The sequence below is a fragment of the Gordionus sp. m RMFG-2023 genome, chromosome 3 (genome assembly GCF_954871325.1).
Source record: "Gordionus sp. m RMFG-2023 chromosome 3, tfGorSpeb1-WG-v2, whole genome shotgun sequence".
Classification (NCBI taxonomy): domain Eukaryota; kingdom Metazoa; phylum Nematomorpha; class Gordioida; order Chordodea; family Parachordodidae; genus Gordionus; species Gordionus sp. m RMFG-2023.
Window position 1 is genome coordinate 40601672 of NC_088777.1, and position 27797 is coordinate 40629468.

At 27.4% G+C, this 27797-nt stretch overlaps 2 protein-coding genes across 4 annotated transcripts; one reads left to right on the forward strand and one right to left on the reverse strand.

The window, feature by feature from the left end:
* LOC135927249 (fatty acid synthase-like) lies at positions 1-23108 on the forward strand. Its single transcript, XM_065463203.1, has 32 exons — positions 1-222; positions 264-416; positions 461-634; positions 675-875; positions 925-1047; positions 13320-13550; positions 13602-13717; positions 13761-13917; positions 13964-14127; positions 14172-14402; positions 14597-14786; positions 14836-14963; positions 15010-15249; positions 15295-15461; positions 15507-15895; positions 15961-16073; positions 16122-16254; positions 16306-16470; positions 16517-16732; positions 16780-17003; positions 17052-18443; positions 18494-18764; positions 18826-18948; positions 18990-19239; positions 19287-19599; positions 20187-20430; positions 20473-20715; positions 20761-21019; positions 21068-21296; positions 21347-21511; positions 21564-21724; positions 22612-23108. The coding sequence occupies exons 1-32, from the start codon at positions 39-41 to the stop codon at positions 22907-22909; spliced, it is 7647 nt and encodes a 2548-aa protein (XP_065319275.1). The 5' UTR covers positions 1-38; the 3' UTR covers positions 22910-23108.
* LOC135927250 (uncharacterized) lies at positions 22995-27770 on the reverse strand. Of its 3 annotated transcripts, none has more exons than XM_065463204.1 (4): positions 27706-27770; positions 23754-23875; positions 23615-23709; positions 22995-23185 (listed from the first exon to the last, which is right to left on the reverse strand). In XM_065463204.1, the coding sequence occupies exons 2-4, from the start codon at positions 23867-23869 to the stop codon at positions 23061-23063; spliced, it is 336 nt and encodes a 111-aa protein (XP_065319276.1). In that variant the 5' UTR covers positions 23870-23875; positions 27706-27770; the 3' UTR covers positions 22995-23060. The 3 variants fall into 3 exon arrangements, with proteins under 3 accessions (XP_065319276.1, XP_065319278.1, XP_065319277.1); XM_065463206.1 differs by lacking the exon at positions 27706-27770 and adding an exon at positions 27590-27699; XM_065463205.1 differs by lacking the exon at positions 27706-27770 and adding an exon at positions 27532-27657.
* Between the last annotated feature and the right edge of the window lie 27 nt (positions 27771-27797).

Below are 27797 nucleotides of genomic sequence, written 5' to 3' on the forward strand. Positions count from 1 at the left end.
CATTTATAAATATTTTCATAAAATTAATAAAATAAAATATGCCTGCTAATATTCGAGAGAATGAAATATTAAATTATGTTGAAATGCCTAGGATTGTTGATGATATAGTTGTTTCTGGAATTTCTGGTCGACTACCAGAAGCTGACAATGTTATGGAATTCAGAGATAATTTAATGAACAAAATAGACATGGTAAATAGTGAAGAAACAAGATGGCCTAAAAGTAATAGAATATAATACTTTCAATATATTTTGCCATTTCAGATTTATATGGACTCCCTGAAAGAAGTGGGAAAATCAAGGACTTATCAAAATTTGACGCAAATTTTTTTGGGGTGAATCCAAAGCAAGCACATGTTATGGATCCTAAATTAAGATTGCTATTAGAGGTGTCATATGAAGCCATTATTGATGCTGGTAGGTTTAATGATATTATATAATATTTTTCACATTTATTTTAGGAATTAATCCTCAGAGGTTGAGAGGAACAAAGACAGGTGTATATATTGGTGGAAGTGCTTCTGAGGCCCATGAAGCTTGGGGATTAGAAGCTGAAAAAGTTATAGGGTATAGCATGACAGGATGTACTGGATCTATGTTTGCCAACCGAATTTCTTTTGCATTAGACTTGAAGGGTTTTATAAAAATTTATATAAGTTCTCATTTTTATTATAGGTCCAAGTTATTCTGTAGATACAGCTTGCTCCTCAAGTCTATTAGCCTTTGAAAATGCTCTCTCTGCTATAAGAACAGGGCAATGTGATGCAGCCATTGTTGGTGGAGTTTCCATATGTGTAAAACCTACGATAGCTTTACAGTTTCAAAGGTTGAATATGTTATCACCTGATGGGACTTGTAAATCATTTGATGCAACTGGTACATCTTATTTAGTGTTAATCTTAATTTAAAAAATTTTAATTCAAAGGGAATGGATATTGTAGAAGTGAAGCTGTTGTAGCAGTTTTTTTACAAAAACTCAAAGATGCTCGTAGAATTTATTGCTATGCATTACATGCTAAAAGCAATTCAGATGGATTCAAAAATGATGGTAATAAATATTTTTAGTTGGATTGATCTTACATAAAAATAATTATGTCTGTTTTTTTTTCTTGTTTTTGAAATTATTTTATTTCTGAACCCTATTTATAGAGTTTCACTCAGTGTTGTTAAAAGCTACTTTTAATAGTAGTACTTGTTACCATTATTTTTAAAATAAAGTAGCAGGCTAACGCTCCCATTTTCAAAAAAGTAGGACCCTATTAGATGCTCTTTACGCTACTTTATAATTTTTTAAAAAATTTTTATCTCTATTTCCGCAAATTAAAATTGCATCTCAATAATAATATTTCCATATTGTCATTAGTGAGTGACAATAAGTATAAGCTTTGACTAAATAATCGTTCAACATTAGCACACAATACAATATTAAATTTAATATACATATGTTTTTATATAAGAAAAATAAACGAAAATATTTATTTGAGTGTTTTTAGATTTAAAAAAAATGTGTCTAAATAATTTTTAATTGTATTATTTATTTCAAAAAAATATCCATAGTAGATGGTGTTTCTGATATGACTAGGGTTAGTCTAAAATTATAACAGTAATAAAATAAAAATAATATGGGATAAATGACCATGTTTGGACTGGCCAAGCCACCACTCTTTATCTTTTTATCTATTAAACCAATTCTAAACCAATTCTCTAGAATTGGTTGAAATGAGAAAAAATTGAAATAAGTATTTTTTTAGCATGCTGTGATAAAATATATTAATTAGATGAGTGGTTATTTTTAATCATTTTTAACATCCAGATAAATACTTACAAAATATTATCATTAGATAGATAAGTCTGATGATAAAATTTCATTTTAATCAGACTTATCTATCTAATGATAAAATGAAATGGTTATATTAATCAGAGACTTACAGGATCAGTCTTAAGCTGGCCTGTGTACCCAGGTGATATTTTAATTTTTTTAAAACCTGGCCTGGTCTGAATTTTTTAAAATAACCAGGCTGGGCCTGAAAATTTTTTTTAAAAAGTTGGGTCAAGCCTGAAAATATAAAACCTGGGCCAAGCCTAAAATTTTTATTAAAAGAATCTAGGCCTGGCCATGCAAATGGTACCTCTGCAGGTCTCTGATATTAATTATTTATACAATTTATAATATAATTCTTAAATAATATTTTTATGACACTACACATTGATATTAAATTTGTTTGATAAATTGCTTTTAAATGTTTCTTCATTGAATCTACTAGTCTTGTTTGATCATAAAACCTTCCGGTACATCTTTCAATAAAAAATATACCCTGTGAAAACGAAATTCCAATTATCATTTTCCAGGGAAATTACTTTTAGATATGATCTGTATGAAAATTATCTATAATATCATCCATACATCAACATTTTAAATTATTTTTAAAACGAGATTTATAATGCAGATTTTTAAATATAAATTTCATAATTAAATTAAATAAAAATATTTTTAGAATTAATTATAAATATATTTTAATGGTTTTTATGTGCATTTATTATAGAAAATTGAAGTAGCTGTAATACGCTACATAAAGCTACCACTACTGAAAAAAGTAGCGTGCTTAGGAAATTTTAATAACACTGATTGCACTGTAGAAATTGTTGCTGACTTGCCCATATTTTTTGTTTAAACAAATTTTACAAAATATTTTTACGAACTAAAATGTTTTAAAGCTGAAAATTAAACAAATTTCTTTTATCTTCTTTCATAAAAAATTATTAAAAGTGGGACTGATAACATCTTATTACTTATTTTATATAAGAATGGAATATAGGTTTTTAAAAAATAGTGATATTTGTAAAAGTGCTGCTTCAAAAATCAAATTTAAACAGATTTTTTGGGTTATTTTATGATTTTTATATAATTTACTAGACAAACCAACAATTTTAATAGTTTAAATAAATCAATATTTTAAAAAAAGAATATCTAAAAACTAGGGCTGTATTGATATTAAATATTGGATCATGGCCAATATTTGCATTATCTTATAATTGTGTATTTAATTATATAATATTTTTTATTTTAAAAGATAATGCAAAAATTTGATATGATTTTTTGCTGCCAAAAGAAAAGGGTTTAAAAACATCTAACGAGTCTAGTTGTGTAATAGCCGATTTTTTGGCTAATGAGTCAGTTTTTTGGTGGTCGATCCGATAACCCTTTCGCGCCCGACTTTTTTTCCTTCGATGAAAAATTTTTTTTAAGAGATAATTATAAACCTAAAAAACACATTTTCATCAAAAAAACTTAATTCAAGTATTTCTATCAAAAGATATTCAATGATTCCAATTGTCATCAATGGGCAAAATGCAAGTTCATTTAAAAAATATTTTATTTCATATGAAATGATAAATAACAGTTTTGTTTATTATTTAAACATAAATATATATTACATTTTTGGCACATTCTTGAATAAGCTTTGCAATACTTGCACCTTTGCTTAATAGTTACGGGCTTTGGAAAATTACCTACTTGGTCATATCTTATATCCAATATGGGGGCAATATTGGTAGCTTTTCTTCTTTTTACAACTACACTTGAAGGTCTTCCGGTCTTCTTAGTATTCTCCTTTCCCGCTAGCATCAACCCTTTTGCTATCTGAGATTTAAATACCAGTAGTGTCATAAATTTTATATTATTTAATGCTTTCATATGACGTCTATAGAGGAGCCAGGCATTTACTACGCAAGAATCCAATAAATGAAAAACCATTCGCATATAATATCTTTTCCATTTAATATCTATCCGATATAACTCCACCAGCATATCGTGAAGATCTACTCCACCCATTCCCTCATTATAGTTTTTAATTATTGCGGGCATTTCTACATTTATAAAGACTTTATCCGAAACAGACCATCGCTTAACTTTGGTTGTAGGTAAAACACCTATAAAGTTAGATATAGTAGTAACAGCTTTGTTGTCCTGCCACTTGCAGATAATAATACCATTCTTTTCGCTTTTATAATCTATAGCACCTCTTCCTTCTTTTTTTAAAGCCGTATCATTATTAAGTGTGCACCCTGATAAACAATTTGATTTTACCATTCCGGATACTTTTTTTAAGAATTAAATATAATTAGTATGAAGAGAAAAAATTATCCATATATAATTTGTGGTTTTTATTTGAAGGTATTATTTCTGACAGGCGTAGAACAATATCCCCACTGATACCTAAACATGATTTTATGATATTAGTAGACTTTCCCTGGTATATTTCAAAATCATACATGAACCCGGAAGAGCCACATAGGGCAAACACTTTTATCCCCCATTTATGGGGCTTCGATTTAATGTATTGTCGTAATTTAGAACGTCCCTTGAAGGGAATTAAGAATTCGTCTACAGCTAGCTTCTCTTCAAGTTGATTTTTTTTTAAAATTTTTTCTTATTTGGCATATAAAGGGTTGAATTTTGAATAATTTATTGTATCCTTCATCTTCCCTATTTACCATATCTTTGTTATTATTAATATAAACGATTTCGGGACATAGGTTCCGCTACTTGTGGAATAGATGTTTCAACAGACTAATATTGTCTTATAGAAGGCATCTTAACTAAGCTAGTATATAAATGTATCCCAATAAATCTTTTAATTTCATCGCTATCTGTATTTATAGATTTACCACAATATTGGAAGGAATATATTTGTTTCCGATACGAAATTACTAATTATCTGATGGTCCAAAAATTTACGAAAATATATTAGAGGAGGGAGTTGAATCCTGTTAAGGAATTTCCAAAATAGGGATTAAATTCTGTATTAATTTGTCCGATGTCTTTCTTAGACAAAATCGGGTTATCTTTTATTTTAGTTATAGTTGTATCTTCTACTATATCCTCCAATTGAAGATCTAGTTCATTCGTAATAGAAGATGATGTCTGCAAATCATCTCCCAGCAAAGGATAATAATTATCTTCTTCGTCTGAGCTCTCTATATCAGTCTCAGATATATCACCCTCGGGGATAAGTGTAGTCATATATCTAAATGCATATTGATATAAAAAGCATCTCATATTACATGTTATTTATAAAAAAATATTTATTAGAACCTCTCTATATCCAAGAAATCCACTTATAGATATTAGATAATTAATACAGGTAATAATTACGAAATTTTAATTACCCCCCTACCCAATCCAGTTTTCATAACCCTAAAACTAAATATCCGAAATAATTTGCCTAAAATTTCCATTGATAAATTAATATTTTGGTGCATAAGAAATGACCATTGATGCCAAATGGCATTATGCTCAATTTCCAGCACTTAAAATGATTAAAAAGATAATAATTTTTAAATAAAAATATTAATATACATATATATATATTCATAATAAAATTATTACTTATATTTTTAGAAAGATTTGATAACATGAAATATGAGTTAAAATTTTGGCGCGAAAATGATACGAAAAAATTGATTTTTTATAACTATAATATGATATAATAACATATGATACAAAGCGAGTTAGTGATACAGCAAATATTAAAAATTAAAAATATGATTACAAAAGTTATTAGTGGCCATTTTTAATGCATAAAAAATATTATTGAAAAATTATGATTCAAAAGTTATCCATTGGCGCGAAAGGATTAAATTGATATCGACCGTGATTTCGCATTCTCTAAAATACTAATCGTTTTAATTTGTAATGCATACATCTAGTGTAAAAGCTCTCCATTTTAGACGATTTAAAAAAAAGACTAACTCAGCATTTTATTTAGAAAAATAATTATGCAAGAGATTTTGCTTATAGATGACACAAAAGTTTCGATATCTATTAGCGAAATCTCTAGACATAGGCAATATTTTTTTGGCTAAAATAGTGAGTTAACTTTTTTAAAAATCGGCTCAAAGGGAACGACATACCTTACACAAACAACATAAGTCATTTAAATATATTGTAATGCAGTTATAGTTTATATTCATGAATCCATATAACATATTTTTATTGTTAAATCGCTTTATATAATAACATTAACTTATTTACATAATAAGTAGTAAAATTGGAAATGATTTTTTTTAAAATTAAGACTTCATTTTATCGTATCGGAAAATTTTATACGTTCGGCCGATAACCGATATTTGAAAAGAGACGAAATATCAGGCCGTATAAAAATATCAATATATCCCTACCTAAGGTTAAGATTCCAAGTTATTTTGGCTATGAAATCTTTAAAATATAGAAATGACTATTGTCACCCTTCTGAATTACATTATTATTGAATTTCACTAAAACCAATTTAAAATGTTCATTATTATCTATTTACACTAAAAACATTGAATGTGTTTTTTATTGAAAATGAAAACTGTATTGAATTTCCATTAAAACAGATTTTAAATATTCATTTTTACCTAATTTCATTAAAAAAAACATTGGTTTCAAAAGGTCGAATATGTTGATTGTAACCCTTCTTAACTAAATTATTAAATTTACAATAAGACAGAATGTTTGCCAAAAAATCATCTTAAGCTCAGCCTTGGCCAAAATAAATCGGCACAGGCTTTGACTTATCTAAAAAATTAGCACAGGCTTAGCCAAAAAACTGGCTAGACTAAGCCGATTACATACTAACAAGCCACATTCAGCTAGTATTAAATAGTTTGATTTTACTGATTTTTGAAAATAGCTTACTCAAGATTTTAATCAAAATAATATTGCCCAAGCTAGGAGATTTTGCTTACAGATAGATTAAGTTATATTTTGGCTCTTAATTTAGCCATTTTAAAAATCAGTGAAATCAAGCCGTTTAGCAACACTACATTCAGCTAAAACATTACCTATTTTAAATGAGATGATTAACTTTTGGAGAATAAAAAATACAGAATACACTTAATTAAATTAGAAAGTAATTATGACATTGGTTCAAAGGTAGTTAATAAATAATAACTGATATAAATATTAGATCAGATCGGTATTGTAATTATATTATTCAATATGATTTTATTTTATTCAATTTATATTTTATAAATATGATTAACATAACTATTTTCATTTTTCCACATATAAATTACTTTTTTAAAATTTTAATAATTTTGAAAATATTTTTATTGGATTTAATCTTTGGATCAAATAATGTTTTTATTATTCGTATTATAATTATTCGATTTGTCTAAACATGAAGTAATACAATTATTTGATTTGAAAGTAAAAATTGAATATGAATAATGCAAATATATGATTCGATTCCTATATTTATAGGTATAATTGGTTATCGGATTGGTTTATAGTAATATCAGATCGAATTAATGAAAAATTAGGATTGGTACAGCTCTACTAAAAACATATTATTTTTTTATATTATTTATAAGGAAAGGATTAAAAAATGTAATACAAATCACATTCAGGAAACAATACATATTTTAAGTAAGATGTTTAATTTGGAAAAAAAAACAAAATACACTATTATTTGTGATTAGATACCAAATAGTATATTGGTTTGGAAATTTCAAAATGTTTGTTTCTCCCATATTTCTTGTGTAGAAATAATTTTTTATCACATTGAAAATAAATGATAAATTAAAATGAAAATAAATATTGAGTATCTGATTGTTTTTATTTGAATATTAGATTGGTAATAAATTTGTGGATCAGCCACCTAAATAAGATCTTAAATAGTAAAAAAAATTGGTGACCAGACCATGTTTATTTTGTTTTATTATATAAACGATACTTATCTTTATATACCTTACACGTAAAAGAATATAAAATCATATGTTGATTCATAAGGGGGTGTTAAAGGAACTTGCTAATTTTTTTTCTTTCTCATATAAGTTTTACCTTTTGCAAAATTCAAAGAAATTTTTTGGTCTTAGCTTGTTTCTAACATTTTGAGCACGCCTGTCTTGAAATATTTTTAAAATTTTATGCCTAAACCCAAATTTTTATTTTTGGCCCAAAAAAATGGAATGAAAAGTCACCAATTGCTTTATCGTTATCACAGATTATTTTTTGATAAAATAAGATTTTTTTTATTTTTCCAGTCTGGTAAAAAATTAAGGCAGTGCCGATCCACATATTTTCACCGATCCGATCCTATATTTTACGGTATTGCGTCAAAACCGATCTGATATTTATATTGATTTTTCACCACCCTCCTTTGAACCAAATGTAATTAAGAAATCAATATTTTTTATGCGAAAAATCGAATTATGCATTTAATTTAATTTTTTTATTTCTACAATTAAGACTATAATTAAAAAAATATAATAAAATTATGATATAATCGATTTTTTAAATAATGAGAACATTTAGATGGCAATAAGCTTCTACGATATGGACTATCTATATCCCCTGCCGTACTGAAGGCAGACTCAGATGATTTCGCAGATAACGCATTTTGCAAAATTATCTTTGTCTTTTATAAAATATTTCCATAATTCAGATACCATATTTAAAAAAACTTTTATTTAAAGTATAAATAATATGGCGTTATTATTTTAAAAGATTTAAAATAAATAAAACTTTGGATGTTCCTTTCTATTTTTATAAAAAAAAACTTTTAAAATACTATAAATCTATTTTAAAAAAGAAATAAAATTTAGAGGGTCTATTTGCATTGTTTTAAAAAAGATTATTTAGAAAATATTATAATAATGTAAAATAAATAAAAGATCGGATCGGCTTTTACAGGTATCGGCCCGATCCAATATTTTTGGATATCGGTCCGATCCAATGTTTATTATCGGCACAGCCCTATAAAAAATATATGTAAATTACTCTTAAAAATATAGCTCAATAATATCAAATAAAGACCCTAGCATATTTCTGCAAAGCTTCATGCACTTTTATTGAACAATTTTTTTAGATATGTTTTTTACATATTTTTTAAAAAAAATATATGTTTGAAAATAAATTTATATTAATATATTTAATATTAATGGGCATCATTTATTTTAACCTCAATTTTTTATATCAAATTTTGAAAAAAATCACCTCAAAAATTGACATATTTTTTATAAATTTGCATAAAAATTTTATTTTTTGTCCTTTCATAAAATATGTTTTAGCCCTCTAGTCCATGTAAATTTAATACCATTTCTTTGAATTATTTTATCTCTAACCTCACCACACATCAGCCTGGCCTTGGCCCATATTTTGTTTACACCTAAAATAAAATATAATTATTTTTAAAATTAGTCTCACATTTTGAACATACATAGGGGTTACATCAGGGCGTCGAACCCTTAATTATTATAACTTCACAATTCAGTTCTTTGAAATTTTAAAACGACTATTCCGGTTATGAACACATTTATATCATGACATTCTGGGGATTTTTAGAATTAATTATAATATTTTATTTTTTACCCCTCCGAATAATATAATAAAAATTTAAGAAAATAAATGAAATTTAGAACTTGAATGTAAAAACCAATTTTAAAATGGGTTAAAAGACTATAACGTTTTATTTCTGTTTGATTCGACACCCTGGGTGCGATGGAAGGGTAGGGGGTACTCAGTCAAAATTTTGGAAATACTATTTCTTAACTTAATACCAAACCTAAGTGATGATTATCACATTTTAATGCTTTAATTCTTATTGTTTATGTTATTATAGAGGGGAAAAAACTGGCATCAAGTCATAATGGGTGATATAACTAAGCACTAAATATTTGTTTTCCGTTAATATATAGTGAGGGGTTTTATAAATTCAAAACAAAATTTAGCCTTTTAGGAATGTACCGATATTTGTTGTCAGATCAGATCGGGTCGATTTTTTCTTCTAAAATGTACAGGTTATCGGCCGATATTATTAAGTTTTAATTTTTATAAATTTATTAATATTTAAGAAAATATATTTATGCAAATTAAGAGTATATATAATTGAAAATGTTAATAAAATAAAAATGCATAATTTGTTTCTAAAAGAATATACATAATTTTTTAAAAAATTATAGCAATTTATATTGATCATGAATAGACTTATTAGATTCTAATTTCTATACGATTGCAAAACTTTTGGAACAAAAAATATTACAATGATTTATAAATACTTCATTGGAAGTCTCATTAATTCTTTTTAAATATATTTTTTTTCAAATTTTTTATGTATATGGTTATATTTTTCTGGCAATGTGTTATATTAGTTTCTGACAATTTTTCTACGAACTTTGAACTAAATATAATTTATATTAATTTTTTCATAGTTTTTTTTATATAAATTACAAATGACTTAAAATTTTCTATAATTCACAAGATAGGTATTCTAAACATGTTGAAATACATTTCCGGTTGTTAAAAAAAACTCACTCAAAAAATGATTTAAAAGTTAAAAAAATAACACATTGACGCTAACATATATAATTATAAATTATTATGACATGATTTGATTCGAATTAATAAAATATCCATATCTTATAAAACAATAAAGATAATGATTTATATTGAATAAATAGTCCTAAAGGATAATAAAATTTGATAATATAATTTTTAAATGACCTATGTTATTGTATAATAAATTAAAATACATTAAATATGTATAACGAACAAAATATTAGTGAAAAATTAATATCAGCAATAGACCTGCAAAAGATGGTATCTCTACTATTGAAAGCCTGGCCCAAAATTAAAAAATTTTTTTTTCAGAAATAAAATTATTTTAAAAAATTAGGCTCACCTAAGGCCAAAATATTTTCGAACCCCGGTGGAGGGGGGTCGGGCGGGCCTTGCTTATCACTAATAGATACGCCCCTAATATTTTCCATGGGGAAGGGGGTACCGCCAAACTCTAATTACTGACGATGACTGTTAAATGATTTTTTTAAATTATTTATTATATAAGTCAATATCAGGTTCCAATTTTATCCCATATTTAGCTTAGGTCAAGGTTTATAATAATTTTCAAATTATAAAAATACACCCAAACTAAACGTAAATGGGAATACAATTTTTTTTAAAAAAATAATCTTACCACATTAATTATACCAGATGTTATTTTTGCTAACCTATGCTTCTAAAAATTCATAGTCTTGTACTTTTTTATTTTGGTTTTAGATTTATTTTAAAAATATGGTTTTTAATTTTTTTAACCTTTTTGTATAATATATTTAGTAAATATATTTACCATTTACCCAAATATAAATTTAAAAGCTTATGATTGCTGCATATTTTATTTAAATTTTAGATAGTTTTCATGTTTTCTTTTGCCTGTGCCACCCATCTTCTCTCTACATTAGACGCGGGTAAAACATTTAATTGGGGTAAACTATGAAGGGTTAAAACGGCTGGATAAGATAAAATTTTCCAATAATTTTTATTTCAAATTAAATTTTAAAATAAATTTTTCCATCATAAAAAAATATAGTTTTAAATCTAAAAAAAATTATTCGTTATATTTTATATAAAAGAAATATTTTTCTATGTAAAAGTTATCTCAAAATTAATGTACTACTATGTGTAAAGTACATAATTTGATAGGCATTGCAAAAGTATTGGCGTATATACTTTTAATTTTTTATGATGCCACTGTCTAAATATTTTTTTACTTTTTAGATGAATGATAAAATGGATAAGAATACGAACACTGAATCTCCTTCCTGATAATATTGAAATTTATTTTATAAATAATTTTCCTTATAAACGTAATTAATTTAATTATCACAATGCCATAAAGTTACATTACTTAAAAATGTAGCGCCCTTTTATATTATTGTCCAAAAAAATGAACCTTTATCCTTTACTTTGTAAAAGAGTAACATCGTTAGCTACCTTTAAAATAAAATACTCCAGAATTTACTATTATTTTTCCAGATATTATATATAAAAGGCTATAAAAATACAGTGTTATTAGTGTTGTTAAAATTTACGTTTGAATGGTTATAATTAATTTTTAAAAGTTACCAGTTACTTTATAAATAATTTATTTAACCTATCATTTTTAATATAATTTTTTATTATGCAAAATCTTTACACATTTTAAAGAAATAAATGCACTGAATAAAGCTATGCTATCATTTAGCCATGAATTATGCATTGCTTACGCGACAAGCGAGGTCTAAAGGTACTCCAATTTTTCTCTTAAATATAATTATAGACTAGGCAAACGTTCTGCAGGAGAATGTTACGTATTTAAAATTTTGTATTTAATAAAAAGTAATTTCTAATTTAGGAAATTATCTTACAAAGATAATAATTGATATAATAACTTTGAACGTTAGGATAGATATGACCGGGATAGTTCAGGGACGTTTGAAAAAATTTTTTTTTATTTATTACGTACAGTTTATTGTGTAAATATTATATTTGTAATTCTTCATGAATATTCCATTTTATTTTTCTTTAAATTCCTATTGTTTGCTAACATAACATTACTGTAAAAAAACAAGTACGAAAATCTATATAGACGAAATATTTTAAATAAGCGGAAACCTGAATCCCGTCTTATATAAACCCTCAGGTACTCGGTACATAAAAACCGAACCCAATTTAAAAAAAATGTTTATCAATTAGTTGTAAAAAGGTACATAAGAGATTTTCTAAACATTCATTCGCTTTTTATACTTTCAATTTTCTTTTAGGTTGTCCAAAATCTAAAAAAAATAATCGAAATTGATAACTTTGAATAAAAATCCATTCAATATTTATTTATTTGGGTAATTTTTATGAAAAAACAAAATTTAAGAAAAATTTCTCCTCCACTCAAAAATAAAATCAACCGGGGTGGGAAGCGATTTTTTATAAAAAAATGGCGGTCTCTTGTAAAATAGTTTTAAATTTTAATTGATAATTTTATTGCCACTGTTACTATTAAATGGAGAATGTTTTTCGATACTCCAAATTTATGGTACCCCCCAAAATATAAATGATTATCTTTTAGAATATATTAATGCTTAGATATAATAATTGATATCTAGTTAAGATTAATGAGTAAAAATTTGTCGATATGTAGAAATAAAATTAGATACTTTTCAGGAACATTTGGGAAATAAAAATGTTAAAAAAATGAATTATAAAACCAGAAATTTTAAATGTAAATTAATTTTAAAAAATCAGTTTAAAAAAAATTAAGGATTTTTTGATTTCGTCAGATTTTTTATGCATGAAAATTACAAATGATTTTTCATCTTCAGGTAAAATTTAATATCTCTTCTTCAAGAAAATATATTTAAAGAAATTTAAAATTTTTTTTTCAAACTCAGAAAAAAAACAATTGAAAAATCGGTATCGAAACTTTTTTTTTGAAAATTTAGTATATTTTAATATCGGTGCGGACTCTATTAATTAATTTATTATTTTCACTTTAACGATTTTTATTGAAATATATTTTTACTAAGGAATCACTTTTCCAAATGGAGAAATGCAGAAATTGTTGATACGCGAAGTTTATCTGGAAGCACATGTTGATCCTTTATTGGTGTCATATATCGAAGCTCATGGTACAGGTACTCAAGCAGGTGACCCACAAGAATGTAATTCATTGGCTGATTTTTTCTGTAAAAATCGCAAGTTACCATTACTTATTGGTTCTGTCAAATCAAATATGGGGCACCCAGAGCCTGCATCTGGTAAAGATCATTTATTTTTTTTATCGTGATTTATTTTGGCACTATATATAGGACTCGCTTCATTACTTAAGATAATTATATCAATGGAAGAAGGAATAATTCCTCCAAATTTACATTACAACGAACCTAATCCTAATATACCAGCCCTGGTTGCCGGACAACTTAAAGTTTTAGAAAATACTTTGATTGTTTTATGCATCTTCATTATAGGTAGTTACTGAAATGACTCCCTGGAGTGGAGGATACATAGCATTGAATAATTTTGGTTTTGGGGGATCAAATGTCCATGCAATTTTTCATTCTAATCAATCTCACAATCCTACACAAAACTATATATCAAATTTACCAAAATTATTTATAACGTCAGGTTTTTTATAACTATTTTGTTTATAGCAAAATATATTCGTATAAAGGTCGGACAGAAGAAGCTGTTGGGAAAATGTTATCTTTCATGAATTCTCATCCTAATGATCATTATTTATATAATATGGTAGAAGAATTATCAGATACAAATCCTTCTAGTCATCCTTTTAGGGGTTTTAATATTTTAGGGACTGAGTCACATCAAGAGATTAAAGTAAATTTATAATTATGAAATAAAATTTAAAAAAATTATGTTAGAAACAAATGCCAAATAAACGTCCACTTTGGTATATATTTTCTGGAATGGGAACACAATGGGTCGCTATGGGGAAGGCCATGATGGCCTTCAATACATTTTCAAACTCAATATTTAAATCGGCCAACATTTTAAAGCAATTTGAAATCGATTTAATTTCAATTTTATCAACAAATGATTCTGAAATATTGGAGAATACTCTAAATTCTTTTGTTTCTGTAGCTGCCATACAAGTATTTAAGACACATCATTTCATATCACGTGCTTATATAAGTTTATTTCAAAAAATCATTTTATACATTGTATAATAATGATTACTTAATTTGGAATAAATGAGTCAAAAGCACTATATTATTTGATATATCTATGATAATTATATAAACGTTTATCTATTATTATTATCATACTTCACACAAATAAAACTTAGGTAGGTTTGGTTGATTTATTAAATGAAATGGGCTTAAAACCGGATGGTTTGATTGGTCATTCAGTTGGTGAACTTGGATGTGGATATGCTGATGGAGGCTTTACTGCAGAAGAAATGGTATTAGCAGCTTATTGGAGAGGCAAATGTATACAAGATGCAAAGCTCGCTCCTGGTGGTATGGCCGCTGTTGGTATGAATATTACCATTTTTAATTTCAAAATTTATATAAAATTTTATAGGCTTAACTTGGAAGGAAGCTAAAGAAATGTGCCCTCCTGGGATTGTACCTGCATGCCATAATGCTGAAGACACCGTTACAATATCTGGTCCTAAACTGGATGTTGAAAAATTTGTCGATAACATGAAAGTAGGTGTCTTATTTTATAATTATTTTTTTTAAATTAATTTTAAAGAAAGAGGGAATATTTGCCAAAGAAGTTAACAGTGCAGGGGTTGCGTTTCATTCTTATTTCATGAAGCCTATTGGACCTATATTGAAGAGCGCTTTAGATAAGGTTATAAAACAACCTAAATTACGCTCAAGTAAATGGATTAGTACATCTATTCCTGAAGACTCGTGGAACTCTGATTTAGCCAAATTTTGTTCGTCTGATTATCATGCAAACAATTTGTGCAATCCAGTATTGTTTCAAGTACATATTCAATGAATATATAAATTATAATAGTTTACATTATAGGAAGCCTTAAAACACATTCCAAGTAATGCTGTAACAGTCGAAATAGCCCCTCATTGTCTTCTGCAATCCATTTTGAAGCGATCTTTATCTCAAGATTGTAGTTTTGTTAGTTTAATGAAGAAGGGGCATGAAGATAATGTTATGTATTTTTTAGAAAATTTAGGAAGGTGAACCTCATTTTACATAGTTTAAAAATATTAATTATAATTTAGATTATACTCATTTGGATGCGACCTTGATATAAGAAAACTGTATCCCCCAATTACATATCCTGTACCTAAGGGTACACCAATGATTTCACCCCATTTGATTTGGAACCATTCCGATTCTTGGGATGTCCCCACCTATAAACATTTTGATGCTGTATTGGTTAGTGAATCGGGTGGAGGCAGTTCCCTGGTGTACAAGTTTGATGCCACAACCAAAGTGGATGAATTTTTGTTTGGTCATAATATTGATGGTAGAACTTTATATCCCGCGACTGGCTATATTGAGTTGGCTTGGAGGGCACTGGCTAAAAAAATGAAGAAAGATTTTTTAGACTTGCCTATTATTATTGAAAATTTTCAAATTCATCGTGCCACCATTTTAACCAAAACCAGTACGATATACTTACTTATTTAAAATATATCCTTATTTTTAAAATATATCCATATTTTTTCTTAGCCAATACAAGATTTGAAGTCAATATACTGCCGTATTCAAATAATTTTGAAATAATCGAAAATGGTGCTATTGTAGCTTCTGGGATCATACAATCCTCTACTGATGAATTGGAAGTATTTAGTTGTATGCAAAATACTAAATATTTTAACTTAAAACATTAGATCAAAAAAGTCGATTCTGTTAAATTTAAAGATGATTTCTCTCTAGAAACCAATGATATCTACAAGGAATTGAGTTTAAGGGGTTACGAATATTTTGATGAATTCCGGGGAGTTAAAGAATTTAATTATTTGGGTATTTTTTATATCATACTATGCACTTTATACATAAATCAATTATGTCTAGGAAAATCCAGGTTATCATGGACAGGTAACTGGATAACCTTTTTGGACACAATCTTACAAAGTCAGATATTGAACACAAATGATAGAAGTCTTTATGTACCCAATAGGATTAAATTGATGAAAATAAATCCACACCTTCACTCACAAAGGTCCAAGGATAACATAAGTAAATTATTAGTATTGATAAAGGTTATATATATATTCTACTTTAGTTGATTGCTTTTACGATGAAATATTAAACAAAACCTATGCCGGAGGTGTTGAAATGTTTGGGCTCCATACCTCAGCGATATCGAGGAGACAACATCATTCGACACCAATCATTGAAAAATATGAATTTGTTCCTTATTCCAGCGACGGAGTGCCCAAAAATGTGACTATGAAAATGGTGCAATACAAAGAAGCATGCGAACAATTAATCGGGAAAGGTTATTATTATATTAAATAAATAAATATCTTTTTCTATTTTTATAAGGTTTAAGAAAGTTTATATCTTCGCCTGACTCCCTACCAAATCGAGACAAATATAATACTATTTTAAATAACATTCCGCCCGCCGACCTTTTAAAACCTGACCAAAAATTGTTATCGATAGATGGAAATGATCAATTTATACTCAATTATATTACCGAGCTATTTAATTTACCCTTGACCAATCAATTACATCAGAATGTTTTAAAAATTTACACATCTGCAAAGGTATTTTATTCCTTGTTTTTTCATTTAAGACACTGATATTTTTTTTAGGTTAACCTTTTCAAGGATAAACTAGTATCGTTGCTTCTGGACGAATCTTATCTTAAACCATTTTTGGATCTAGTCATCGAAAATTGTTTCAACAATAAACTAAAAGCGATTGAATTTAATGCTCCAAGTGACCCTCTCATAGTTACGGCTTACACCTCTATGAATAGACAACCTCAGACCAAACTCAATTTTTGTGCCTTTGGACCTAACGGCGAAGATTTGCAAATTATTTTGAACGACAGAACCAATAAAAACGCTATTAAATCATTCGAATACGACATTATAAAGAATCCAAATTTTGAAAATATGCCTCCCGAACTATTGGCCACCGATTATGATTTGGTTTTGGCCAATAACGTTTTGCACAAATGCGTCGATCTCGAGAAAACGTTAAAACAGATATATAGCCTTTTAAAACCCGGTGGGTTTTGCCTCGTCCACGAAACCACAGACAATTTTATCATCAATTTTACCCTCGACGTTTTAGTGGAGGAAATGCCAACACCAACTGAGGTTTTTGAATCGAAAAGAAGGAAATTAGGCTTTTACTACGAAAAAAAGGACTGGATAGAATTGTTTTCTAAATTTGGCTTTAATCTGATTTCTAGTGTTTCTGATAATTGCATGTCCAGCTTATATTTGATTCGCAAGAAGTCAATGGTTCCACTCAAGCACAAGATTATCACTGTAAACGAAACCCCTGGTTATAATTGGGTGGACACTGTACGAGACGCGATGTACAAAAATACGGAAAATGTTTCGGAGGAAAACAGGATTTGGCTTTACACGTCATCCCCGAATACTGGGTTGGTAGGTTTTGTGAACTGCCTTAAGCAAGAACCTGTTGGTAGTATAATAAGGTTGATTGTGGATTATAACAAGGCCTTGGATGCATCAAGCCTTAATGTTAAGTCCCCCAAGTTTATGCAATTAACAAACACAGATTTATTTACAAATGTCTGGCTAAATGGAAAATGGGGCTCTTATAGGCACATTATTTTAAATAACGATAATATGATGATAGATTGCGAATATGCTTTTGTGAATTGCTTGAAAAAAGGAGATTTGACGAGTTTGGTATGGATGAAATCTGACTTAAACCCTGTAAATTATCCGCCATCTCAAAAGGAATTGTGCACGGTCTTTTATTCAGCTTTGAATTTTAGGGATATAATGTTAGCCACCGGTAAGCTTTCTCCAAATGCCATACCTGGTAATTTTTCACCCCAGGATTGTTTGCTTGGAATGGAGTTTTCAGGATTAAACTCGAAAGGTCAACAAATAATGGGAATACTTCCGGCTAAGGGATTAGCTACTATCGTGGATGTCGACCCGAAATTTACATGGGACCTTCCTAAGTCATGGTCCCTTAGAGATGCGGCAACGATTCCGGTATTTTAATAAATCATATTTTCTAATATACATAATTATTTAAACTTTAGGTTGTTTACGCTACCGCCTATTATTCCTTAATCGTAAGAGGAGGTTTAAAGAAAGGCGAATCTGTTTTGATTCACTCGGGTAGTGGAGGCGTTGGACAGGCCGCCATCTCTATCGCGCTCAGCCTGAATTGCACAGTGTATACTTCTGTTGGGTCTTTAATTAAACGCACCAATTTAAAAACCCGATTTCCGCAATTGAAGGACGACAATTTTTGTAATTCGCGTGATTTATCTTTTGAAGATCACGTGTGCAAAATGACCAAAGGGCAAGGTAAATTTTTTTTAAATGTAGTGATAATTTGTCAAATTTTTTTAAAACATTTTATATTTAGGAGTTGACGTGATTCTTAATTCATTATCCGACGAAAAATTGCAAGCGAGTGTTCGCTTATTGGCTAAGCATGGTCGTTTTCTGGAAATTGGGAAATTCGACTTGTCAAACAATTCTTCTTTAGGTTTCTTAAATAGATGATTTTATTTATTATTACTTTTTTAGGTATGGCAATATTCTTGAAAAATGTATCATTTCATGGCATATTGTTGGATTCTTTATTCGAAAGCGATAATGACGATTGGAAATTAGTACATGATATGGTGGATAAAGGAATTAAGACTGGTGTCGTTAAGCCTCTTGATAGCATGATATTTACACCTGATAAGATTGAGGAGGCATTTCGTTATATGGCAAAGGGCAAACACACTGGAAAAGTTCTGATTAAAATACGCGAAAATGAAAAACTCAACGAGTAAGAATTTTGAATGCTCTTTTTTTCAAAATAATACTTTGATTTAGGCATATATCATTTAAGGCATTGCCTAAAAATCAATTTAATTCAAACGATGTTTATTTGATCACTGGTGGTTTGGGAGGATTCGGTCTTGAAATGACTGAATGGATTATCCAAAAAGGGGCCAGAAAAATAGTTTTGACGTCCAGATCTGGGGTTACAAATGGGTATCAATCATCGAGAATACGATACTGGGAAAGTCTGGGCGCCAAAATTTTGATCTCAAAACTCAATATAAGTATAGCACATGATGTCGATTTACTCATGAAAAAAATACAAATTTTGGGGAAATTAGACGGAATATTTCATTTAGCTGCAGTAATTTATTATTTTATACACATCATTATTTATTATTTCAAAGAAAATTAAATTATTTCCAATTCCTTTAAAATATAGCAAATGTTACATAAAAAGCAAAAAAGAGATTAATTATTATTCGTTATATTGAGCTTTGTAATAAGATTTTAATGTTTTTTAAAATTTCATAGAAAAAATTAACAGTTCAAAATAATAGTTAGCTAAAATTGGATTTATATAAAAGTTAAAGATTAATGTTAGACTTAAGAATTACATATTTTATTCCCTTGGCCAAATCAGGCCTTTATAGTTTATTTTTCAACTTATTTAAATTATATCAATTTTAAGATTATGTTTGTTAATGTAATGAATATTAATCTAACCCTAACCAAAGTACTTTTTAAAATACAAATATTTATTATAAAAATTAGGATTCTGAAATTAAAAACATCGAGTTTCTGTTTTCACTGTTATGCTTTTTTATGTTTATATACAAGTTTTTTTTAAAAAAAGGATCAAAAAGTATTTGTAATTTTATATTCACTAGAGATAAGAAAAAAAATTTAATATTATCTTCCTCCTCCCTCATTTATATATAATTTATCAAGGTACTACGAGATGCTCTTTTCGAAAATCAATCAATCAACAATTTTATTGACGTTAGTACGCCCAAAGCGCTAGGCGTCCTAAATCTGGATAATATTACACGTTCGTTGTTTCCTACGATGTCATACTTTGTTGTGTTTTCATCCATTAGTTGTGGACGTGGAAATATGGGTCAAACCAATTACGGGTATGCAAACTCTGTAATGGAACGCATATGTGAATGTCGTAGAAAAGATGGATATTCTGGTGCAATATTGAATTAAATAACCTTACTTATTTCATGTTTAGGTTTAGCCATTGAATGGGGAGCCATAGGCGATGTGGGTCTTATAATGGAAACGATGAATGGAAATGAAACTGTAGTAGGTGGAACCTTGCCCCAGAGAATTAATTCATGCTTGGACACGTTAGATCTACTTTTATCTAGTTCACATCCTATAATATCGAGTTATGTATTAGCGGAAAAGGGGGGAAATACATCTCAAACACAATCCAAAATTAATGTTATTGATGCAATCGCTCATATATTAGGTATCATAATTCAATCTTTTTCTTAATATCCTTTGTATTATTTAGGTATTAAGGATATAGGTTCTGTTAACCAAGAAACATCTCTGGCCGATTTAGGCTTAGACTCTTTAATGGGCGTGGAGATTAAACAAACTTTAGAAAGGGAATACGAAATTGTCTTATCAATTAAGGAAATTAGACAACTCACATTTAATAAAATGAAAAATTTGATGTTAAATTCTTCTAATGATGATCTCAATTTGAATGTAAACTTAAACAATCAACCACCACCATCGGAAATTTTATCTCCTACCATAGGATTAGAGTAAAATTTTAAAATTAAAAAAAAATCAATTTTTTATAATTAAATTAGGCTCATTATGCGACGCTATAACATAAACGAATTAGTTCCCAAGGAAACTGTTGTTTATTTCAATACCGATATCAATAAAGTCCCCATTTTTTTTATTCATCCAATCGAAGGAAGCCTTGTTTCTTTAAGCAATATCATAAAATTATTAAATCAACCTGTTATCGGCTTCCAATGTTCAAAAGAAGTTTGTCAGGATAGTGTTGAAGAAATGGCAGAATTTTATATCAGAGTAAATATTATTTTTTTTTATCTTTCAATTATTAATATATTTTATATTAGAAAATGCTAGAAATAAAAAAGGATGGCCCCTACATAATTTGTGCATATTCTTTTGGCGCCACAATAGCTTTTGAGATTGCATTACAGCTTCAAGTTAAAGGAATCAAAATAAAAGATTTAATATTTTTAGATGGATCACATTCATTTGTCACATCTCACACTCAGGTAAATCCTAATAAACTTATAAGGTAAAGTTATATAATACTTAATATTGTAGTATCATTTATCCAAATTGACACACGGGTCAGACATAGAAAAATATGCGGAAATAATGGTTGCATTTGTTTTGCTGTTCGTAGGGAGCGATTATATAAAACTAAAAGAAAAATTTTCATTATTAACCACGGCTGAAGATATACAACGAGTGGCCATAAATAGGTATTTTATACTAAAATGAATATATTTTCGTTATTTTTATTGTTTTAATCATAGTTTGAAAGAAATTTAGAGAGATTTTTATCAAATCCGAAAAATGCTAATTATTTGTCATTTTCATGCATTAAAAATCTTTCAAAATGAAATCAAATTTTTTAAAAAACAAATAATTTAATAGCCTTGAAAATTCTAAACGCTCTGCTGAGTTGAACGACATTTTCGGCTAAAATATTTAAATTAAACGTATTGTGATACTTATATCCAAGGCATTTTTGCATTAAACTAATCCCCTCGATGCTTTTGAAATTGCAAGGTATCTTAGTAATTAATTTTCTATTTTTCAAGTAAAACCTATAAATTTAAATAATATTTAATTGATTAATTTAAATCCTAATTATTTTATCTTATCTTAAATTATAGCATATTCTCTATTTTAATACAAAAATTAAGATATAAAAATATATTTAATTATTGTTTGATTATATTAATTACAAGTTATTTTACATTTTATCTTAAATAAATATTAAAAATTAAGTAATGAAAATAATTTATAAAACAAAAATTGGATTGCCATTTTAACTAATTTAAAATGCAATAATTCCTTCCAGCTCACCAGTTAAAAGTTTATTCATCTAAAAATGTTTTTGATAGGTTGTGATAAATGATATTGATAAATAATATTTAGTATTGATGTTAAATTGTAAACATTTTATATACTATTTTTAATATAGTTATATTTAATTGTTAATAAGAAAAATTCCAAAATGTGAACGCTGATTTTTATGTACCTTATCGAATAGATTTGAGGAATGTATCAGTTTCAATACATTTTAAAAGTATCGTTAACAGTTCTAGTATTTTGTAATGTTATTTTTTTAAAACAATTGCAGGCTCATGGTTACGAATCTATTTCCCGACCAGACCGACCTAGAGTTTTGCGCCCAATATTTTTGCCAAAAACTCAGGATTTGTGATAAATATTTGCCCAAGGGTGATTACAAAGGAGATATAACACTAATTCGAGTCAAAGATGCAGACGAAATTCTTGGAGACGATTATGGACTTTCTTCGGTATGCACTGGAAAAATAGATATCAAATATACAGAGGGTGACCACGAGACCATGTTAATTGGTGATAATGGTTACAAAGTGGTCAACTTACTTCACAAATCATTATCTCATTCATAAACATTTTTTTAGTCAACACATATTTATGAATCATGTGATAATTTCTAGTCCATTTATACATATTATATACCATCAATAATGCTTATATTATTGCATTTTTTATTTCAATTTTTATTATATTTTTATATAGCCAAATTTATAAAAAAAATATTTAGCCTAATTTTATTGTATTTTGTATTGATTGAATATTTTCTTCAGTGCATTTTTGTAATAAATTTGTATTTACAGATATGCTTTCGTAGAGTTCGTTTATGCGTTGATCAGTGTTTGTTTGCTCTTTAAAGAAAATTTAATCAAATATATAATATTAAATGAACATTGTATAAAAACATCGTGTTGAATCGAACTGAGAAACGGAATTAAGCCCTTATAATTCAAGCCAAAACGAAGGTGTTATTATAAAATCAAAAGGTCAAAACTAAACCACTATAAATAATAAGAATAAACTAATATAAATTCATTCAAAAAACGGAATAGAGTAATTAAACCATAATTTTTTTTTAAAGAATCGGAATGGACCCGAACAATTATAATAAACCATTTGACACCCTGAAAAAATAAGGATGCATCAAAATACAGCTTTTTAAACTTTTCATTATATTATCAAACGATCCGATTTTTAGTAAACAGAAAAAGTGTCTAAAAATTATGAATATATTATAAATGAAATTAAATATTCCAATATTTAAAAATAAAAAATATAACCTTGTTTAATGCTACTTCTTATATTTTCAGCTGCCATTTTTATGAATACATTTCCAAAATTCATCCAATGATCTTTTTCGTTATGCTTTATAGCCCTTTAAATATAAAACTTGAAATAAAATAAGTTAAAAAAATTTACGTAAGAGCTTCTCGGCATTTATTCCGTTTTTTATCTAATAAAATGGCGCATTTACGACTTGTTATAATTGTATCTCCTAATTTTTCAATATTTTGAAGACCGTTTCCGGTTTCCATGTGATCCTTAATATAAGAATAAATTTATTAATCAAGCATTTTTTATAAAATAACTATTCTAACTGGCCATCTTATTAGCTAATCCTTGCCAATGTCAAGCCTCAAAAAACATTTTTTAGCAGGGTTCCAAACCGAAACTTTAAACCGTTATAATTTACAGAACCTGAACTATTATAAATTTTATTACATGAATCGAACCTCTAAAAAATATTAATAACCAATTTTGATTGATAGTATCAGTAAGTATAAACAAAAATTTTTGAATAATTATTTGATTATGCCAAACACCCAGGTTAGCGCATGTGTTCTCAGCCATATAAATCTATGCGTTGGTGCCAGCTATATGCCAATAAGTAAGATATATATAAATAATTATACAGAAAGACTATTTTACAGTAGAGGGGAGGGATTGAATTTATATTAATACAAATTAAAATAGTTAGATTTATGTTATCAAATAAGGTCCTAGATTTATGTTTTCAAATAAGGTCCTCTATGCATAAAAATAGGGCTGTGCCAATATTAAATATAAAATCGGTACCGATATTTAGCGTTTTCCAAAAATATCGGATCGAGCCGATACTTGTAAAAACCCCGATCCGATCTTTTTACTAAAAATACAATTCTTAAAACTTTTGAGTATTGAAACTTTGAATTATTATTACATCATATTTATTATTTTTTTAAAAAAAAATAATATTTAAAAAATTAATAAATTTTTCCGAGTTTCAGTGATTTATTTTACATTAATAATATTTTCTAAAAAAAATTTTTAAACAATGGAAATGTTATTTATTTTTTTAAATAGATTTTAAAAGATTTTTTATAAAAATAGAAAAGAACACCCAAAGTTTTATTTATTTTTAATTTTTTTAAAAAATAACACCAATTTTATTATTTATACTTTAAATAAAAGAATCATTTAAATATGGTTTCTGAATTAAGAAAATATTTTAAAAAAGATAAAAGAGAATTTTGCAAAATGCGTTATCTGCAGAATTCTAATTTCACGGGAAGGAATACTGAAAAATTCATTTAATACAAAAAATATTCGGAAAAATTTAAAGCGATTCCATCAAACGGAATTCGAAGAGCTAATAAAAAAAAGAACGAGAAACATTAGAAAAAACAAATCAAATTTTTTTAAAAAAGCCCTGAAAGTCAGCCAACAATATCAGCTATTATTAATATAACTAATAATTGGAAATATTCTGATCCTAAATCCATAATAATTTCTAAATTTATAGGGGAAATGATAGCGTGCAACCAGCAGATTTCTATCTTGGCGGATATCGGCTAAAAGGTTTTACATTATTTTGTCCAAATTACAAAATTCCCAATAGAAAGTGTTATTCCAGATATATATGAAAAACTCTCCAAAAAAATACGTAAAGAAATTTTGTTTGACGATTCTTATTTCTCCTTTACGCTAGATATATGGAATAGAAATTCAAGTGGCGATTCTCACATCTCATTAACATGCCACTATATAAACCAAAATTTTAAACAAATTAATAGAGTTCTAAATGCTAAAACATTTAATGAGTCGCATACAGCAATAAATATTGCTCAAATTTTTAGATGAAATGATTAATTATTGGGATATAAAAAGAAATACACCTAATCATTAGAGATAATGCACCCAATATAGCTTTGGCCATGAAAAACGGGAAATAGCATTCCGTGTTTTGCACATAGTTTGCAATTGGTTGCACAGGAAGAAATTTTATCACAGAGATCTATTATTGACATGCTTGCCCGGGTTAGAAAAATAGTAGGCCACTTTAAACATTCTTCTATTGTACAAAATAGTCTAAAAGAAATACAAATTTGATTAAGCCTAGCAAGGCATAAATTAATCCAGGACGTGTTGACCCGTTGGGATTCTACCTATTATATGCTCAAAAGATTAATAGAACAAAAAAGGGTGGTACAGCTGTTCATTATTGATAATCCTAATTTGGGAAATCTCTCATTATATGAGTGGGAACTAGCAGAAAAGGTAATAGTCTGAAATAGTTCTACTGGTAGGAGAACCCTAATAGAAAATACTATAAAATATTGGTCAGGTCAGCTATAATTATATAAGTTGGGAGCTTAAAGAACAGAATACTAGATAAGTTGGGAGTTTAGAGAACAGAATACTAGAGAGAAAATGTAAACACATCATCACTAGTCACCAACCTGTTTGGCCTGAGGCCCAGCCATAAAATAGTAGTCATATTCTTCCTTTTTTGCCTGACTGAATGTCACATTTATAAAATGAAATGAAATAATAAGAAAAGTTTTTTAAAAAAATTAGCAGTTGGCAAATATTTACTATTGATTTTCATATTATGTTTTGTAATAAATAGAATAAATTTGAAAAATATTATATTGTCAAAGTAATTGCATTAAAATATAGGCTGAAACCAGGGACCCAAACCGTTATTTACAATGGTTCAGTTTGGTTATGATTCAGTATGTAAAAAATTATAATGGTTACATTTTGGTTACGGTTCTTAAGAAAAAATTTACAAAGGTTCAGTTCAGCTAATTATAAAGGTTTATAATGGTTCATTACAGTTATAAAAATTTTTTTTATTGAAGCAAATCTTTGTCTAATTTATTTTTATTATAAGCATCTATGAATTATATATAAAAATATATATAAGATTCAAAATAACTCATTTTTAAATATATTATTATAAGTAATATATTTCCTTATATAAATGTATTCATATTTGTTTGTTGTACACAAATTTTAGCCCCAAAAAGGCCCTTTTTACCGAAACTTATGTTGCGAGAACCGCCAGTACTATAAGAGCAAGTTTATATAATTCTGGATATTCAAATTTTTTTGATTCCTAAAATATAAAAACCAAACCAGTTTGAAGTGGTTTAACCTTTTTTTATAAAGGTTCTTTTTACTCCTTCAAAAAATTATTATATTGATTCAATTAAGGTTAAGGTTCTGATATTTATAACAGTTTATAATGGTTTAACTGTTCATTACAGTTCAATCCAGGCCCCTTGCTGAAACAGACTGGGTCTAGATATAAATATTTCTTGTCATTGAACCATGGGTAAGTTTGGGTTAAAAATTTTATTTTGCAGGTTTATTTAATATTTCTCTATTTCCAGAGATGAATTAGTTGAATTTTTAAATCCAATTTTAATATCTCCATGAAGTGTATATACAATTAAAAAATTGCCATAAACTCAATCTCATATTAACCATATGATTATAGTCTACTCCTCCTCAATATTATATATTTTATTATTTGAATAAGATATGCAAAACCCAACCCAAGCTTATAATAGGCTAGGTAATATTTAAATAAAAAATTTTCGGGTTGGACAATTCATACATAAAAAATCAAGCAGAGCTTCACAAATCTCTGATATTACATATTATTAATAGGCAAAATTTATGGAATAAAATTTTAATATATTTATTGAATAAGTTAATATTTTGATTAATATGCTATTTGCAAATAAAATTTTATTTTAGACATTGAACAATATAAAAATAAATATCAAAAAACTGAAATTTTATATATTAAACATAGAATGACAAGTATACAGATTTCTTTATCATTTTTAATAAAAAAACATCTACTTAAATGATAGATAAAAATTCATAATTTAGTCTATACAATAACAGGAAATGTTTTTATCACCTATTAATGACTTAAATGTAAAAAATAAACTCTCATATAGAATGCATAGAGATTTGACCTTCTCTAAATTATGCAACCAAAATAATAAATATGAGGTTGTAGGATTAATAGATAAAAGACATTTAATTTTTAAAAAATTCTCATTAAATTCAAAAAATTAATAAATTGAGCTACCAGATACTCTTTGATATGTCGAATCTATTATAAAAAAAATACGTGATCAACTGTCATTCAGTGTTGTCACAACTTATCTATAAAAAATATTT

Bases quoted from the DNA above. Each gene is read 5' to 3' on its own strand.
- LOC135927249 (XM_065463203.1), top strand. From the start codon at position 39: ATGCCTGCTAATATTCGAGAGAATGAAATATTAAATTATGTTGAAATG. The intron at 16,733-16,779 runs GTTATTATTATA...TATTTTTATAAG, and splicing joins CGAACAATTAATCGGGAAAG to GTTTAAGAAAGTTTATATCT. The intron at 19,600-20,186 runs GTAATTTATTAT...TAATTTATCAAG, and splicing joins GAATATTTCATTTAGCTGCA to GTACTACGAGATGCTCTTTT.
- LOC135927250 (XM_065463204.1), bottom strand. From the start codon at position 23,869: ATGGAAACCGGAAACGGTCTTCAAAATATTGAAAAATTAGGAGATACA. The intron at 23,710-23,753 runs GTAAATTTTTTT...TTATATTTAAAG, and splicing joins AAATGCCGAGAAGCTCTTAC to GGCTATAAAGCATAACGAAA. The intron at 23,186-23,614 runs GTTATATTTTTT...TTTTCTTTAAAG, and splicing joins AAGAAGTAGCATTAAACAAG to AGCAAACAAACACTGATCAA.